This window comes from Hippoglossus stenolepis, chromosome 24 (genome assembly GCF_022539355.2).
Source record: "Hippoglossus stenolepis isolate QCI-W04-F060 chromosome 24, HSTE1.2, whole genome shotgun sequence".
Lineage (NCBI taxonomy): Eukaryota > Metazoa > Chordata > Actinopteri > Pleuronectiformes > Pleuronectidae > Hippoglossus > Hippoglossus stenolepis.
The window spans coordinates 5,206,366-5,222,378 of record NC_061506.1 but is presented as its reverse complement, the minus strand read 5'-3'; the positions used below and the strand labels follow the sequence as shown (position 1 = coordinate 5,222,378).

Here is a 16,013-nt window from a genome sequence, read left to right as displayed (position 1 = left end):
GGAAACTTTGAGTATAGCTGACCCTCAAAAGTCATTCTCCTGCACAGAAACCATAGAACCAGCATATTTTATCCACTAAATACTCCTCAACGTATCTGGGAGGGAGCGTGCTATAGCTGCAAAAATGTGTAGTGTTACCCTCTCGTAACAGCCCACTGCTTTTAAATGGTGCTGCCGGAGTTATTTTTGGTTGTGTCCACAAATCAATGCAGGCACTTAATGTGACCTGGGTACCACACACACACACACACACACACACACACACACACACACACACACACACACACACACACACACACACACACACACACACACACACACACACACACACACACACACACACACACACACACACACACACACACACACACACACACACACACACACACACACACACACACACACACAGTGTGTGAGCGCTGATATATATGATAGTAGAGTCTGGTTTCTGTTCCCCGCAGATTTGCTGAGTGTAGAAGAACAGTTTTACAGATGCATTTCCGTAACACTTACTAATGTGGTTTATTTTTTTTGATTGCATACGAAAATGTGGGTTGTCTGGCTAATTCGATTGGCTCAATGTGCGATTGGTTGTGTGAAATAAGACATTGGATAAGATACATTTAAGAAATTATTATATAAAGATAAGTAGATTTGAAGTTTTTCAACAGTTTTTACAGAGTTTTCTGTGTTCTACGATCTCTTCACATTCTTGAAGTTTTACTCTGATGTTTGTGAGTAGCAGTGCATTAATGGTGAGCTGAATCATTGGGATTTACGAGACTTTACGACATTTATTCCCATGTGACTTGAATGCAACATGAGGTAAAGTCATGGGGAGGGGTGTCATGTGACCACCAGCAGCACTCCCTTCTAATCCCTCTTTCTCACACACACACACACACACACACACACACACACACACACACACACACACACACACACACACACACACTAGCAGACACAATGAAGCAAGTATGGCCAGCGTGTATGCTTATTTCCTCGACAGGAATCACACAGGAAATCCACAACAATGCTCCTCTATCCAGCTCTGAGGGAAAAGCACAGTAGTTGGTCTATTATCCGACCTGCCGCCTGCCTTGCATCTATCCTGCATAATCCTGCATCTACTTCATTAAGTGCAGTAACTGCTTAAATCAGCTTAAAACGTACCTAAATCTGTGCTTCTGGGATGTGGCTTTTAATAGGGCCAAGTATAATCCTGATGCAAAGAAAAACGCCCGGGGAACACACTGAGTATTTGTAATTTGGGGTATTTCAGTCCTCAAATTTAAATCCAGAGCGGGGGGTCATGCATATACAGTGTGGCAAAGCAGGTGTGTTATTCCAGAGCCCATCTGAGATCTGCTCTGTGAAAACCAGGCTAATGAATTTCTCTGTATAGATAACAGAAGCATTGAGGTCACATCATTCTCCTCCTCTCTTCTTCCCTCCTTTCATTTTGGTCCAAGGTGCTGTGGTGGCAGTTTCTGTTTAATAATCATACTCTATTGTATAATAATACACACATAACATTGTCTCTAGGAAAGTTCAACTAATACACCTGCAGGTGGGCTCACCCCACACAGCCACCTAGTGTGACGTGTACAGAATGAGCACAGAGCACAGGAGAATCACTTCACTTATACAATCAGAAGCCCCTCCCCGCGAGGAGCCAAAAGGTATACTTCAGCCTCTTGATGTCTGACCAGGTTGGGCAGAGTTCCTGTCTCAGATCTCCGTCCCTAACCCCTGGTGTGCCTCTCTGGTGTGAGACAATCTGTCTCCGAGATCCTCTATCTAGATTTACAACATCAAAAGACTCCAGTCCTGTATACAATGCAGAGTTCCCCTCACCCATCTCTATCAGACACACTAAGTAACCCCTGCAGTGAAGCATTTGCTAAGACACACATGTAGGGGCCATAAACACTTATAGTCCCCTCTGCAACTTTTGTAAGTCACAGAAACACATTTGTTATCTACTTCTTCTAAATACATATCTGTTCTTCTATTAAACATTACACAAATGCAAAATCTGCCATTACAGTGCACAGCATCAAAACACACACTGTCACTTTGGTTCATTTTCTGATAAACCTAAACTGAGCATCTGGCTTCGTAGGAGGTCTGGAGTTGGGTGGAGGTCTGGATCTCCAAACCTTTCATAGCTTGGAGGCAGTCTCTGTTTTATGATGACAAATACGTTCACCTCTCTGCATCATTAACCTTAATTGTGTGTTTATGTCTATATGTTTTTCCTAAACTTCTTGAAAAATAATATAAAAGGTAAAAATGGTCCTCTCTCCTTTCCTCCCCTCTCCTCTCTTCTCTGTTTCAATAGCTTATCAAAACTGAGATTCAGCAGGGAAAGGCTCGGCAGAAATAGTTTATGTGGGTGTACAGATAAAAGATACTGATGATAAGATTACACCGGTGAAAAAGCATAATGATGTTCTCACTTATTCATATCTGATGGAGATACAATTGAGCTGTATTCATCTTCACAATAGATGAATCTTATTGTACCAAGAAACAGAGATACACTCCATACTATAGCAGCCTTGTGTTTTATAATCATAAACAAGAAGTGCTTAAGTGTTAATAATTGATAACATAATTTATATAACACCTTTCAATAACCAAATTACACTGCGTTTTAAGTGTGAAAACCACATTAGAAACCAGCGCACACACACATTCAGCCGCACAGTGGTCTGCTGACAGTTTGTAGTGGAAGCAGCTCAGTGATGCCTGATTTCCAGAGCTGCCTCAGATACCTTCAGATACTTTTCCTTCAATTCTTTACTTTGTTCCATTTTAATTGTTACCAACAGTAGATTTATTTTTGTCCTTTCCGATTATTTTCAGGGAACATAAAGCCCTGTTCACACCAGATCATTGTCTTATTCATTCTGCATGAATATGGTAGATGGCTCAGATGCATTTGTGAACAGCAAAAACAAAAGATTAGTTTCCTTTCCTTTTCAACTATTAGATGCAATAAGGTTATGTAAGGACATGTGTGTAATGAAAAAAATCACTTGTTTCACGCACACCAGTACAAATGCTGAATTGTGTGTGTGTGTGTGTGTGTGTGTGTGTGTGAGTGTGAGTGTGTGTGAGAAAGTGGTGACGACTGGAAGGGTCAAATCACTAAATCCCCCAGAGACAGACAGTTTGCTTTATGACTGGCTTTGGTTTAACTGATTAGTATTCTGTCGTCTCATCTCTGGTAATGCCACCGTGCCTTGCTGTTTTATCCACAGGAACACACACGCCACAATCACAGATTTCCTCTAACACGAGTCAGTCATTTCTCTTTCACTGGAGTTTTTCCCTTTCAGTCTGGCCTGCAGCTCTTCCTGCCAGCTCCACTATTAAGGCAAAACATGTACTGTGGCTCGTGTCACCATTTGTCGGGACACATAATCAAACATCCCAACATAAATCCACAAGGTACTGCTGAACCAGCACTATAGGTACTACCACCAGGGATTTACAGTGGACTTATTGCCTTTTCCCTGTTCTGACTGTTGACAACAGCCTTACTGTGTTTCATCACTTACAAATCTCCACATATCACATGGTCCTCAGAATTGAATGCAGTCTGCCCTCATGGATCTGTTAATGTGGCAGATTGGTAGCCTTTAGGATTTCACCCTCAGCACCTTTTTGAATTAAAAGTTCAGCATGAAAATTCACACTAGAATTTGGTTATAGTAGTTTGAATGCAGATGTTTCTGAATGCAGACGTTTTGAAGTTTCTGATAGTGGAAACAAAGGAAAAGAATCATCAGCATTAGTTGATATCACATACAGTTTGTGTAGCTTAAACTTCATGTCAGTTTTTCTGAAAGCCTAAATTGAAAATCCTGAACACATTGCTGTTGGTCGTCCACTTCTCTTCAACGCTCGGCTCTAAACGCTGCGTCATGCTCTGAGGTTAAGAGGGGCCGTTTAAAGGTGGATGATGAGGGTTTATCACTATCTTATTTAGTCTGGCTTGTTGGCCCGGATGAGGCTGAATGACACAGTGACAGATGGGGAACACAGCTGGTATTTAATCTGTGACTCAGGGACACACACACAGCGTCGCACATGTTTTTATAAACTTTTCCTTTTTTTTTTAAATGTCACATGCACATGTAACACAACAATATACACAGCACAGGTTGACATTTTAATTGTTAATCCTCAAATTGTGGTCGTTATCTTTGTACATACTGCAACAGTTAATCACTTCACTGTCTCCCAGGCCTCCCAGCTGTGTTATGGCAATAGATCTCCATGTGCAACGTGCACGCAGTTTAAAACACAAGCTAATACATGTTTACTTCTACCTGGTTTAAATCATTAAAAGTCTATCTTCAGCAATCATGACGTATCTGGAGCCTTCTGAAAAGGTTCTGTTGAAGCACTTTCCTGCCAATGTTATGTGCAGTAGTCATCACACACACACACACACACACACACACACACACACACACTGTTTTTCTGTATTTAATGCCTTGTGATTCAGCAACGAGGAGGTGATTTCTCTTATCTCCATAGTTCAGCGGCAGCAGAGAGATAACCCACATTCATGAGGCATGTGTGCGATCGTGTGTTTGCATATGCAACCCTGATGTATACCACAGGATTTAGATGTGTGAGTGTCTCAGTCAGCGGTATCGCATAGAGCAGGTTGCCGTCCATAGCTCTTTGTCGAGAATCATTTTCAGCGCTGCCTGTTGCAGTAACAGATAAAATACTTAGGAGCCGGTCATCAGTGGAACAAAAGCTCAGCCTTTTAAAAGCTTCACACAAACAAGTCATTTGTGTGTGTGTGTGTGCGTGTCTGTGTTTGTGTTGCAGTGATTCCTCTCTGCTGCTCGCATGTATCCAGTAATGTTATCTTCACTTTACAGGCATCACACAGTAGCGACTCTAGTGCATGAGATGGAAAACCTTCCTGATAGTTGTTTCCTGGAGGCTGGAGTTTGTGCAATAAACTTCTAATACATCTCAGTACATCCACGGTAATAAGGCTACATTTGAAACCACATTGTTTCTCTTTAATGTCGCGAAAACTCAAACTGTAGGTTACATTGAATGTATTCTTTGGAGAACAGTGCTGTAAGCTGAAGTGGGAGCTGTTTGGAATTTAAGATAAAGTCACCATCAGTTAAAATGTTTGTAGCCGATCGCAGAATACAAGTGTTGTTGGTAAAATGTATTCTTATCGTGGAGTTAGAGATTGTGCCGCTATCGTCGTATTCTTCATTCATGTTAGTCATCATAATGTTGTGCAGTTTGTCCCTTGAGGCAAATTTGTGATTTGTTATTTTGGGCTATATACATAAAATCTTTCTTTTCCTATTCATGTTGGTCTTGTCACCCACCTTCTCTCAGCAGAACAACACAATAATTATCTGGTTAATGGGTGTTTTTTATAACCCATAATCAAATAACTGTTTTATGGTGGCCCAGTAAATTTGCCCGTCTCTTCTCTTGTTTTTCAATCCCTCTTTCCTCCTGTGTGAGTTTGTTTTTAGGAAGTGTGTGTATGTGTCACTGTGACCGGATGGGTCCCGCTCTTCCTGTTTACAATATGCTCTTCTGTTCCTGAAGAGCATATTGCACAGTGTGGCTTCATTTGCTGACTAATGTTGCATTCAGGTCATGTGGGAATAAAGAATGTTATCTAAAATCTCCAATTTAGCCCTAAAGTGACCTCGGAAAACCCCTTTTCTGCTCGTGAAGGAAACCTGTAAAGAATTCGTATTTTATTCATAATTATTTGACGTGGAGCCATAGAGATTTTAGTTAGATATTTACACAAATCTTCAGGTATATTCTTTACATGTAAGTTCACATCATCTCCCAGAAAGGCTCAATCAAATGTAAAATTCTAAATTTAGATACATTTTTACATGTTTTCTTTGCATGTATTTTAAAATAACTTCCCTGTGTTAGGTTCACTTCCTTTAAAAACTCACACAGACACACCGACCCGTGGAAACACACGCTTTAATGTTCCTGTTTGGATGAGTTTCAGAATCATGTAAAGAAATAGATGAAAACACACTCGCCACAAAAACACCACACTAGAAGAATAAGGGAAGTGGGGCTTTTCTTCTCATCTAAATTTGGACCAGTGACTACAGAGGTAACATGTTATGTCATTGTCTTGCGTATCCCTGCTCTCATATATGTTTGATCTGGCAGGCGTGTGTGTGTGTGTGATTCCCTGAAAGGCTCCCTGTGCTTTCTACTGATGAAGCTCTAAGGAAAGTAGATGTGGCTGCTGATCAGTACAGACAGAAACAAAACCTCCGCACTCTCTCCATCCTTCTCCCCTGACCACAAATGTTTCCCTTCCAACTATAAATACACCCCCTGAAAACCTGCCGCGTCCTGAAACATAAAACGCTGCTAAAAGTGATTATCAGGGTCCAGAATAGGCCAAAGTCTCGGGTTACATTCAAAAGCCAAAGGCCCGAGCTAGGTTTTATTTTATAAGCCCAGCTTTTATTTTGTAAAGATGCAGTTTTATTTGATTAAACAGAGACAGGCTTTCATGTAAAAAGGATGAATGCGGATGAAAGCTAAAAATAATCGATAGGAGGTAGATTGTCTGGTTTAGAGGCCGTCCAGGTTGTGGTGAGAGATGGGAGTGCAAAGAGGTGAGAAAACCAATAAAGGTGCATTACGTTGGAAATGGAGGAGATGACAGTAAGAGAGGAGGCCCAGTGATTCCCAGTCACTGCCATCTGTCTCCATTCACTATATCTGATCCATACAGATAATCATGATTTTCTTATAAGATCATTATCAACTCTTAATGCATGTGTACTTTACATAGACGACTCACAAACTTTCTTCCTCCTATACCAGGTCTTACTCAGGCAAATGGCTGGTATAACAAACGACAAGGCATAAGTTTAACGCAGACATACGAGTGGTTACATGTTGAGCTGTTTTCGAAAATACACTGAAGTCCAGACTTTCCCGTTTCTAACACGCACTTGATGCAAGACTAAAAGAATACAAAGGTGAAAGGAGAATGCCATACACGTAGAAGATGCTGACGAAAATATCAACTTGGAGAGACAAGGATATTCGAGAGCTTCTTTATGTGTGAAAGACAAACTCTGGAAAATCTCCAGACTCAATTTTACGGACACTTTCTGGAGTTGGAGGAGGTGATTAACTTGGCTTAGCATAAAGACTGGAAAGACAGGTAAACATCTGGATCTGCCTCTGTGCAAAGGGAAAGAAAATCATCCTTTTAGCACCTCTGAATTTTACGAATTGAGCCTTCAAATAAATGGAGCAGTTTGTGATGTGACACATTTTGCAGTGGAACACCTGTAGTGATGAAGATTAAACCAGAATTAATTGCTCACCTTTTTTCAGTAGCTGCGGGGAACAGAAACCAGACTCTACTATCATATATATCAGCGCTCACACACTGTGTGTGTGTGTGTGTGTGTGTGTGTGTGTGTGTGTGTGTGTGTGTGTGTGTGTGTGTGTGTGTTCCTGCTCCATATGCAGTCAACTCACAGGAAGTGTGTAAGAAATGTGTTGGCCAAAGCAGACGGCGCAGGCAGGTGGGCGTGAAGAGGAGAAACGGCAACGCTGTGTGGGCGACAGAGTTGGCAAGCTGTCCATGTGATCTGGTTTTCATCAGATATCACCCAGTTAGTGTGGTCCTTCGATGCGATGGTTGATTGTGTACTTATTTTAGAACAGGGCGTCAGGAATTGACTGCTGAATGCATTAACACAGCATCACCACTGGCCGTCCAGATAAAGGAACGACGAGGGCGCTGAAGACACGTGTACATCTTGCAGATATCAGTTTAATACTCATACATCAGTTTTCTCCTTCTTTCCATTTCCCTCCCTTTGCTCTCCAATGGATAATTAGAGGTCACAAGATATAAATAGCTCTCCATTTCAAACAAGGTAACCTTAGAGCAGCGAGTTAACTGGTTATTGTCTGTGTGCGAGTAGAAGACGCACGCACACACACACACACACACACACACACACACGTAGAGAAACTGGGACATGCAGCCTCTTGACACTCAATCTCATTGACCGGTCAACAGATTATTGTCAACTCTTGTTAGCGTGTGTGTGTGTTGTGTGTGTGTGTGTTTGTGTGTGTGTGTGTGTGTGTGTGTGTCTGTGCTACATAACATTTAAGCGACTTAACACCATGTTTATTTGTTCTGATGCTGTGACTGACAGCTGTTTTTGACTGAAAGAAAGAAAGAGAGAGGATTTGGTGTGTTCAAAGTTCAGCTCTCTCGTCCAGGCCTGCCTCTCACTCCGGCTACTAAGCTGAAAACGACCAGGGGCTTAAAGATGACTGTGGCCTGCTGTGACATGAACGCCCTCTGCACACAAGTCCGATTGAGGCCATTGGTGACTTTTCACATTTTTTAAAAATTACAATCGCTTCATGATCAATTTGCAAGGTCACTTTAATTTGTTATGCTTGGCTGATTTGGAAAACGTAGTGTTTTCAGATGGTGGTTAAACATTCAGGTTTTTATCTGTGACCTTCTCCTTTACACTGACTTGATAGATTCACTTAGAGGTGGTAATAGCCAATGAGCTTCTCTTGTAAAAACTTAGCTGTGCAAGAACTTCGCTTCTTGCACTTTTGGTATTGGATTTGATCAATGAAAGGATGAATGGACTGCAGGGAGTTCGTCCTTGTCTGTGTTCCCCTCATCCGGCTGGTCATAAAGTGCATGTGTGTGTTTGGCACGGCAAGTCCAGTCTTGTCTGAAATACTTTAAGTCAAAATATCTGACTTGCATGCATCAGGTTGAGCTGGTGTCTCAGAATGCAAATACCAAGCTCTGCAGTGTAACATCTATTTGTTCTAAGCTCTGTGTTACGATTTGTAGTTCTTAGTTAGTGTATATTAGAACAATTTAAAAGGTGACAGATATATTCTTTTGGAGATGTAAACAACAGCATGAAATGGAAAAATACAAGAAGCAGAAAAAGGGGGTAAGAACATAAACTGAATTGCAGAATTTCAATGTTTGGGCATTTTTTTTGCTAAAATGTTAAGAATGAATGAAATATTAGATATTAAAGCTTTTTATATTATTTGTAAGAGAAGTTGCATGTGGCATTTTGCAAAATTGGCACATTGGAGACATTGGATTTAACATAAACCAGTCAGACGTTACAAGGAAGCTATGACATTCTGTGGCAGTGGCTGTTTCTGGCAAATGGAGAAGGACTGAGAAAATAAGCAGTTTTAAAAAATCCCTTCTAACATGGTGTCATCTTCATTAACGTCGTTTGTTCAGTTGATGTGAACATTAAAAATATCCCTGCAGTTAAATCAGGAAACAAGTACAGCAAAATACCAAATGAACAAAAAGAGAGGAGCATCAATGGCGGAGAGATCTGTCCTCCGTCTTATCAGACTGTGTGTGTGTGTGAGTGTGAGTGTGAGTTTATGATTGTGTGTGTTGTATCTGCATTCCAGGCTGAGTCACATGCAGGTCTGTGTATCCGTGGTAACAAAAGCTCTCATTCATTGAGGAGAAATTACTCATTCACTCTAACCCCCTGTAAACGTCTGTGAATCTCTTTCTGTGTGTCACACAATGTCCTGTATTTCCTTACTGTGCTAGAGTGTTTTGATTGGACTTGTGTGAATGCACGGGTTCCTCACACAATCATTTATGTTCCAGGAAATCCTTGGCAAACTTGGATGTTAAATAAAAACGGGATATCAAGTTTGAATGTATAGAATTCAGACCTGGGTTGTGTGAAGGCAAAGATTCCTCCCCTGATCTCTTCTCTATATCACCCACAGAATACAGTTCAAAATGAAAACTGACATTACATGAGCCGTGTGTTTCATGTCCCACTCACACCTGTTCTGTGTTGTCTGCAGTGTGTTGGTGAGGAGAACTGGGTGGACAGCAGGACCATCTACATTGGACAAAAGGAGCCTCCTCCTGGTACTGAGGCCTTCATACAGCAGAGATTCCCAGACAACAGAATAGTCTCCTCCAAGGTCAGTGAAGACGCACGCGAAGATCAAATACTCACTTTATTCTTTACTGCTCAAAATCAATTACTCCACCACTGTATTCTATTTAGAGTAAGAGAGCAGGTATAGACATAAAGACAGGACAGGAGAGAACAGTTAGTTCTGAAGCACAGTTCAGGCTGCTCTTTTATTGTGAGGGTGAGTTATTCTTGGTAATTTTACACTGTATTGCTCAAGGATAGGTTTTAGAAGAGGGGATGTTATATATGAAAGGTTTCAGTGATCTGTCTAGTCTGGGCTTCATTGATGTTTTTGTGCTGTTTCTTTTGTAAAAGGGTTTTTATGGCTGTTTTTGGAAATAGATTCGTATTTGTACTGTCATCTTTATTAAAAAAGCACAAGAACTTACTGGCATCAACTTCTTACCAAAAATGACACTATGTCTTAACGCTGCCTGAAGAAAAACGATGAGCAAACTGAAAACTGCACATACTGAGTTTATTAGATGTTTATATTGCGGTGTGTGTATTTTGCTGTGTAATTAAATATGTTAACATGTTTTCATGCACAATTTCACTGTTTCACATTTCCAGTACACATTTTGGAACTTTATACCGAAGAATATGTTCGAGCAGTTCAGGAGAGTCGCCAACTTCTACTTTCTCATCATATTTCTGGTCCAGGTAAAAGATTTTTCTCTTCATGCATCAAATATTAAATTGTCCACAGCTTCTTCTGTGATAAATTCTTTCATTTGTGCTCTATTGTTGTCTAATGCTGTAATTTATTTTTAATGTTTTCTATTGTTTGCCCTCAATTCTTCAGTTATAACTTGTAAAGAACCTTGTTTGGAAAGGTGCTATATAAATAGTGTTTATTATTATATCATTTATACATGTTCACATATTCATTTCTCTTTCTCTCTGTGTTTTGTGTGTGTGTCACTTCAGCTGATCATCGACACACCCACCAGTCCCATCACCAGCGGGCTGCCGCTCTTCTTTGTAATCACAGTCACGGCCATTAAACAGGTGAGACCATGGTTTTCAGTCTAATTTAACTTTATTGGCATTGACAATGAACACAACACTGACGCACCTTATCCCTTTTGCACACCTCCCTCACTTCCTCCTCTGTCTCTCTCTCTGTGTGTGTGTGTGTGTGTGTGTGTGTGTGTGTGTGTGTGTGTGTGTGTGTGTGTGTGTGTGTGTGTGTGTGTGTGTGTGTGTGTGTGTGTGTGTGTGTGTGTGTGTGTGTGTGTGTGTGTGTGTGTGTGTGTGTGTGTGTGTCAGGGTTATGAGGACTGGTTGAGACACAAAGCAGACAACTCTGTCAACCTGTGTCCCGTCCTCGTGGTGCAGCATGGGAAAGTGGTCCGCAAACAAAGTCGCAACCTCAGGGTACGTGTGTGTTTGTCACCAGATAAATCACTCTCACCCCATACAACCTAAACAAGGATTTGGTGTATTTTGTTTTATTGGTTCACACTGAGGGATTTTCCCGCTTCTAAGCTGTTTGTGTGTATGTGTGTTAGTGGCTCTACATTTTTACAGCAATTTAGCTTTTAAAATCTTTTGCATTAACGTAACTTACGTAAGACATTCACGGATAGAAATATTCAGCTGAAGTAAAAGCTCAGTTACTGGATGAAACGTCGTGTGAGAGAACAAATGTAAACAACTGTTGGCTGAGCTTGAGCGGCCTGCAGGTGGTGAAGCAGGAGGTTGGCTTGTTAGGCAAACTGCATTAGTAACACTAAAGGGATCAGAGCCATGTCATCCTCAAAGACCAGGGGTGTAGTGTGGTAATTCCAGTTTTATTTAGACCCTCTGTAGTCAGTAACGGCTGGTGGTGGTATTCAGGAGGAAGGCTAACAAATACATTATACCCATATAATAGTACCTTCAGTAGATTTTGCACAATCCAATCAAAACACAACCTCCTTGGTTGAGATAAAAGTTTACATGAGTTATATAGTTAACAGAGTTTTACACAAGACGGTGTATTTATTAATAAATATTGAATTCCTCTTACTCAGGTTGGAGATGTCGTCTTGGTGAAAGAAAATGAATCTTTTCCTTGTGACCTTATACTTCTCGCCTCGGCTCGAGATGATGGGACCTGCTTTGTAACAACAGCCAGTCTGGATGGGGAGAGCAGCCACAAGGTGTGTATGTGTGTAAATGTGTGGCCTGCATTTTCAAGAAGAGTATTTTTTTCTTTCTCTTTCCATCCCTCTTGCTCCAATTCACTCTTCCTCTCTTCTCCTCTGCCTCCCCCTATCATCCTCTCACTCTTGTATTTTTAATCTTCATCTTTCGGTTGCTCCTCTTTTCTCCCATCTTTCCCTTCCTCCCTCTTTGTCTTGATTCCTTCACCTTCTCTCCTCCTCTCAGACATACTATGCAGTTCAAGACACCAAAGCCTACAACACAGAACAGGAGGTGGACTCAATCCACGCCACAATAGAATGTGAACAGCCACAGCCAGACCTGTACAAGTCAGTACAAAACAAACACTCGCTTACTCTCCCAATGTTGTTGTGTAACATAAACACCTGAAACATGTCTCTCCCCTTTGTCCTGTGCAGGTTTGTGGGACGTATCAACATCTACATGGAGAACGAGCCTACGGCCAGGTAACCTGAACCCCTCACATATCAATATAAACTAGATTGTGCTCATTTTTTTAACTTGATGATGATAAAATAGAATCAAAACTTTGCTTGATTAGTGATTTCTAACTAAGGTAAAGTGTATACTTTTATCCCTGAACTTTTATCATGTTGTATAGGTGTACTGGGAGAAACAAATCTCACAATAACTCCTTCACAATGATAGTTAACTGTGCTGTCGTCTGTGTGCAGGCCTTTAGGATCAGAGAACCTGCTGCTCAGAGGGGCCACACTCAAGAACACAGAGTACATCTATGGTAAAAGCACCTGAAATAATAATTAAGGGTTACTTACTAACTTTTTTTGGAGCTTTCAATTGGATTTTGCTGTCTTCTTTTGTGGATAAAGCTCCGGTAAAATCTAATGAATGTTATTTTGTTTTGTTGAACCACTTTAATGCTCATGATTTGCTCTTTCCTCCTCTCAGCGGTTGCCATCTACACCGGCATGGAAACCAAGATGGCTCTCAACTACCAGTCCAAGTCTCAGAAACGCTCTGCAGTAGAAAAGTAAGCTCTCTCTCCCTCTGTCTCTCTTGCTCTCTCATCTCTCTGTCATGTTAACCTACATAAAATCATTTGTTTCTGGAGGAGAAGCTGTTTGCATCAATTATCATCAAAATGATTGCCAAACATCCTTTTCCCCCCCCAAATTAACACAGACGTGTATAATCATTTGTGTTTTTACTCATCCCTCCATCCATCTTATCACTTTTCATCCCTTCATTTCTTCAGTGGGTCTTTGTGAGTCCGTGGCTCACACTGACTCGATCACTTTCTCTCCATCTTAATCTTGTAGCCAGATGGCCTGTAGAGATATGTAGGTGGATTATATTTACACTTGGATACAGCGTGTGCCTGATTAATGCATTGGAATAGTATTTGTCTCCCTTTTGCCAAAAAGAACTTGGCTGCGAGTAACTGCCTCTTCTCAGCTGCTGCCTGTATACAAGTATCTATTCTTGTGTGTTGCAATGCAAACACGCTGTACCTGTGGGAACTGAACAGAACTGTGAACAGATATGTCATTAGCTGCTTGCTGTCTCCCCCCACAGGTCAATGAATGCCTACCTGGTGGTCTACCTGTGCATTCTCATCAGCAAGGCCCTCATCAACACCGCACTTAAGTACGTGTGGCAGGCCGATCCCAACAGAGACGAGCCGTGGTACAACGATAGAACCGACACAGAGAGGCAGAGGCACATTGTGAGTCTCAGTCCAAACACAAATGTGTTTTCTTTCGAACCTGTTCACCTCCTCACACTCTTCATCCTTCTCATCCTCAGGTGGTCAGGGCGTTCACAGACTTCCTGGCTTTCATGGTTCTCTTCAACTACATCATCCCCGTCTCCATGTACGTCACCGTGGAAATGCAGAAGTTCCTGGGTTCCTATTTCATCATGTGGGACGACGAGATGTTTGATGAGGAGCTGGGGGAGCGAGCGGTGGTCAACACGTCAGACCTGAACGAGGAGCTGGGACAGGTAGCGAAGCAAATGTAACCCTGTGCAAACTAAAGCTGCTTTCAGACATCAACTCCGAAAAATGCCCAGAAAACTGGGTCCAGACATGTTCCGAAGTTTGCCTTTCACAAAGGAAGAACACAGCAGAAGAATATTGTGAATAGCAGCATTAAGTAAAAGCTGTATTACTGTATTACACATTAGAGGGATTTGGAGATAAAAATGGGAAAAGTTGGTATGAACACAAAAATAATCTTTAAGAAACTCTGAATACAAGATTTTAACAAATTAGATCTAAAATCTTAGACGTAAATGAGCCTGTGTTATGTTTTACATAACAAACACATTTAACCTGCTCTTTTTCCAGGTGGAGTATGTGTTTACCGACAAGACCGGGACTCTGACAGAGAACAACATGGAGTTCATTGAGTGCTGTGTGGACGGACATGTTTATGTGCCTCACGCCATCTGTAATGGACAGGTAACCGCTGATGTGGAAGCTCGTCATCACACACATATAATTGTGTGTGCCTGTATTTTATCCTTGCGAGCTTTAACACACAACATACTTTTGACTTCTGTTGCCGTCATTGTCACATACAGCACATATTTAAATTGAATGGCTTCATATCGTTGCTAGGTGATGCCTGGTGCAGTTGGTATGGACATGATCGACACGTCGCCAGGTCCCGGAGCCAGGGTGAGCACATCCTGAGTTTGAATGTGTTGTATGTGTGCGCATGTGTGTGTTTCAGGGTAACAAAATGTTTTGCCGTCCACCCAGGAGCACGAGGACCTGTTTTTCCGGGCGCTGTGTTTGTGCCACACGGTGCAGGTGAAGGAGGAGGAGACGGTGGACGGGATCAAGCAAGGGATCCACCAGGGCAAGTCCACCTCCTTCTACATCTCCTCATCGCCGGATGAGGTGGCGCTGGTGGAGGGAATGAAGAGGTGGAGTGCACACACACACACACACACACACACACACACACACACACACACACACACACACACACACACACACACACACACACACACACACACACACACACACACACACACACACACACACACACACACACACACACACACACACACACACACACACACACACACACACACACACACACGTGTTTTCTTTTCAATGACTTACACGCATTCAGTTCAATGACGGTGTTGTTGTTTGTCGTAGGCTCGGTTTCACATATCTGAGACTCAAAGACAGTCACATGGAGATCTTGAACAGGGAGGATGAGATCGAGAGGTGAGCGTGTTCCTTTCTAACAAGGTTTATCTCTTTAACCATCAGCAACTATCAACTTTTTATTGGTATATGCTGTTTATTTCAAGTGTTGATTGTGTGACTTTTTTCATCAGGTTCGAGCTGCTGGAGGTTTTGACATTCGACTCAGTCAGACGGAGGATGAGCGTCATTGTCAGAGCTAGCACTGGTAATACACAACAAACTGTTATATGTATATATATATTATACGCACATATATGTCCGTACAGTATTTACGTTTTGTCTTACACACTTTTCCCCTTTTTTGTGTGTATGAGCAGGTCAGCTCTATCTGTTCTGCAAAGGTGCAGACTCCTCCATCTTCCCTCGGGTTGTCTCAGGCAAGGTGGATCAGGTTCGAGCTCGGGTGGAGCACAACGCGGTGGTGAGAGTCATTTTTTTTCTGGGAACATTCCTGAAAGCTTCAAAGGTTGTGTGACTTCAGTGGTTTCCACAGCTACAGCACGTGACCACAGCGGTTTCCATGGTTACCACAGTTTAGTTTTCCCATACAGGTTCCAAAACGGCTTGTAACAAACAAAAATTGCACAGGCAGTTTTTCCCATCACCTCTTAAAA

At 41.8% G+C, this 16,013-nt stretch overlaps 1 protein-coding gene across 5 annotated transcripts in view; it reads left to right on the top strand.

Moving 5' to 3' along the window:
• Positions 1–16,013, top strand: part of atp11a (ATPase phospholipid transporting 11A) — a 40,392-nt gene that overhangs the window by 11,260 nt on the left and 13,119 nt on the right. For all 5 annotated transcript variants that reach the window (XR_004694876.2, XR_004694878.2, XM_035150362.2 and 2 more), the window contains 17 exons: positions 9,919–10,041; positions 10,611–10,700; positions 10,968–11,048; positions 11,310–11,417; positions 12,056–12,184; positions 12,414–12,517; positions 12,608–12,655; positions 12,884–12,948; positions 13,119–13,200; positions 13,746–13,896; positions 13,977–14,174; positions 14,521–14,634; positions 14,794–14,853; positions 14,938–15,104; positions 15,346–15,417; positions 15,531–15,604; positions 15,717–15,820. Coding sequence is in view for 3 of the 5 variants with exons in the window: in XM_035150362.2 (XP_035006253.1) it covers positions 9,919–10,041; positions 10,611–10,700; positions 10,968–11,048; positions 11,310–11,417; positions 12,056–12,184; positions 12,414–12,517; positions 12,608–12,655; positions 12,884–12,948; positions 13,119–13,200; positions 13,746–13,896; positions 13,977–14,174; positions 14,521–14,634; positions 14,794–14,853; positions 14,938–15,104; positions 15,346–15,417; positions 15,531–15,604; positions 15,717–15,820 (1,770 nt within the window). In the remaining 2 variants the exon portion in view is untranslated. The remainder of the gene's footprint in view (positions 1–9,918; positions 10,042–10,610; positions 10,701–10,967; positions 11,049–11,309; positions 11,418–12,055; positions 12,185–12,413; positions 12,518–12,607; positions 12,656–12,883; positions 12,949–13,118; positions 13,201–13,745; positions 13,897–13,976; positions 14,175–14,520; positions 14,635–14,793; positions 14,854–14,937; positions 15,105–15,345; positions 15,418–15,530; positions 15,605–15,716; positions 15,821–16,013) is intronic.